This window comes from Rhinopithecus bieti, unplaced genomic scaffold (genome assembly GCF_001698545.2).
Source record: "Rhinopithecus bieti isolate Rb0 unplaced genomic scaffold, ASM169854v2 scaffold_17861, whole genome shotgun sequence".
Lineage (NCBI taxonomy): Eukaryota > Metazoa > Chordata > Mammalia > Primates > Cercopithecidae > Rhinopithecus > Rhinopithecus bieti.
The window spans coordinates 2,862,225-2,862,725 of NW_016809830.1; the positions used below are offsets into that span (position 1 = coordinate 2,862,225).

General features: G+C 70.3%; 1 protein-coding gene across 1 annotated transcript in view; it reads left to right on the plus strand.

The window, feature by feature from the left end:
• Nucleotides 1–291, plus strand: part of RAX (retina and anterior neural fold homeobox) — a 4,492-nt gene extending 4,201 nt beyond the window's left edge. Inside the window, exon 4 of the mRNA XM_017890457.1 lies at nucleotides 1–291. This exon is cut by the window's left edge and continues 16 nt beyond it. Within this exon, the coding sequence (XP_017745946.1) occupies nucleotides 1–291 (291 nt within the window).
• Nucleotides 292–501: the final 210 nt, after the last annotated feature.

Consider the following 501-nt stretch of genomic DNA (forward strand, 5'->3'; position numbering starts at 1 on the left):
GGGGGCGCCACGGCGCTGCAGAGCCTGCCCGGCTTTGGGCCGCCCGCGCAGAGCCTGCCCGCCAGTTACACGCCGCCGCCGCCGCCGCCGCCGCCCTTCCTGAACTCCCCACCGCTGGGCCCCGGCCTGCAGCCTCTTGCGCCGCCGCCGCCCTCCTACCCGTGCGGGCCCGGCTTCGGGGATAAGTTCCCGCTGGACGAGGCAGACCCGCGCAACAGCAGCATCGCGGCGCTGCGTCTGAAAGCCAAGGAGCACATCCAGGCCATCGGGAAGCCGTGGCAGGCCCTCTAGGGGTACTGGGGACCGTCTTGGGAGCCGACCCCGGACCGAGCGCACCGTATCCACATCCTCTCTACCAGGGACCCCCCCACTCGGCCCCTCTTTTCCTATCGCCTGCAAGCCACCCGCCAGGCATAGTTCAGGGCCATGCGCGTGCTCCCCACGCACGGGAAGAAGGGCGACTTTCAGGCCTGAGGAGAGGCTCTCTTGTCTTCTCAACAC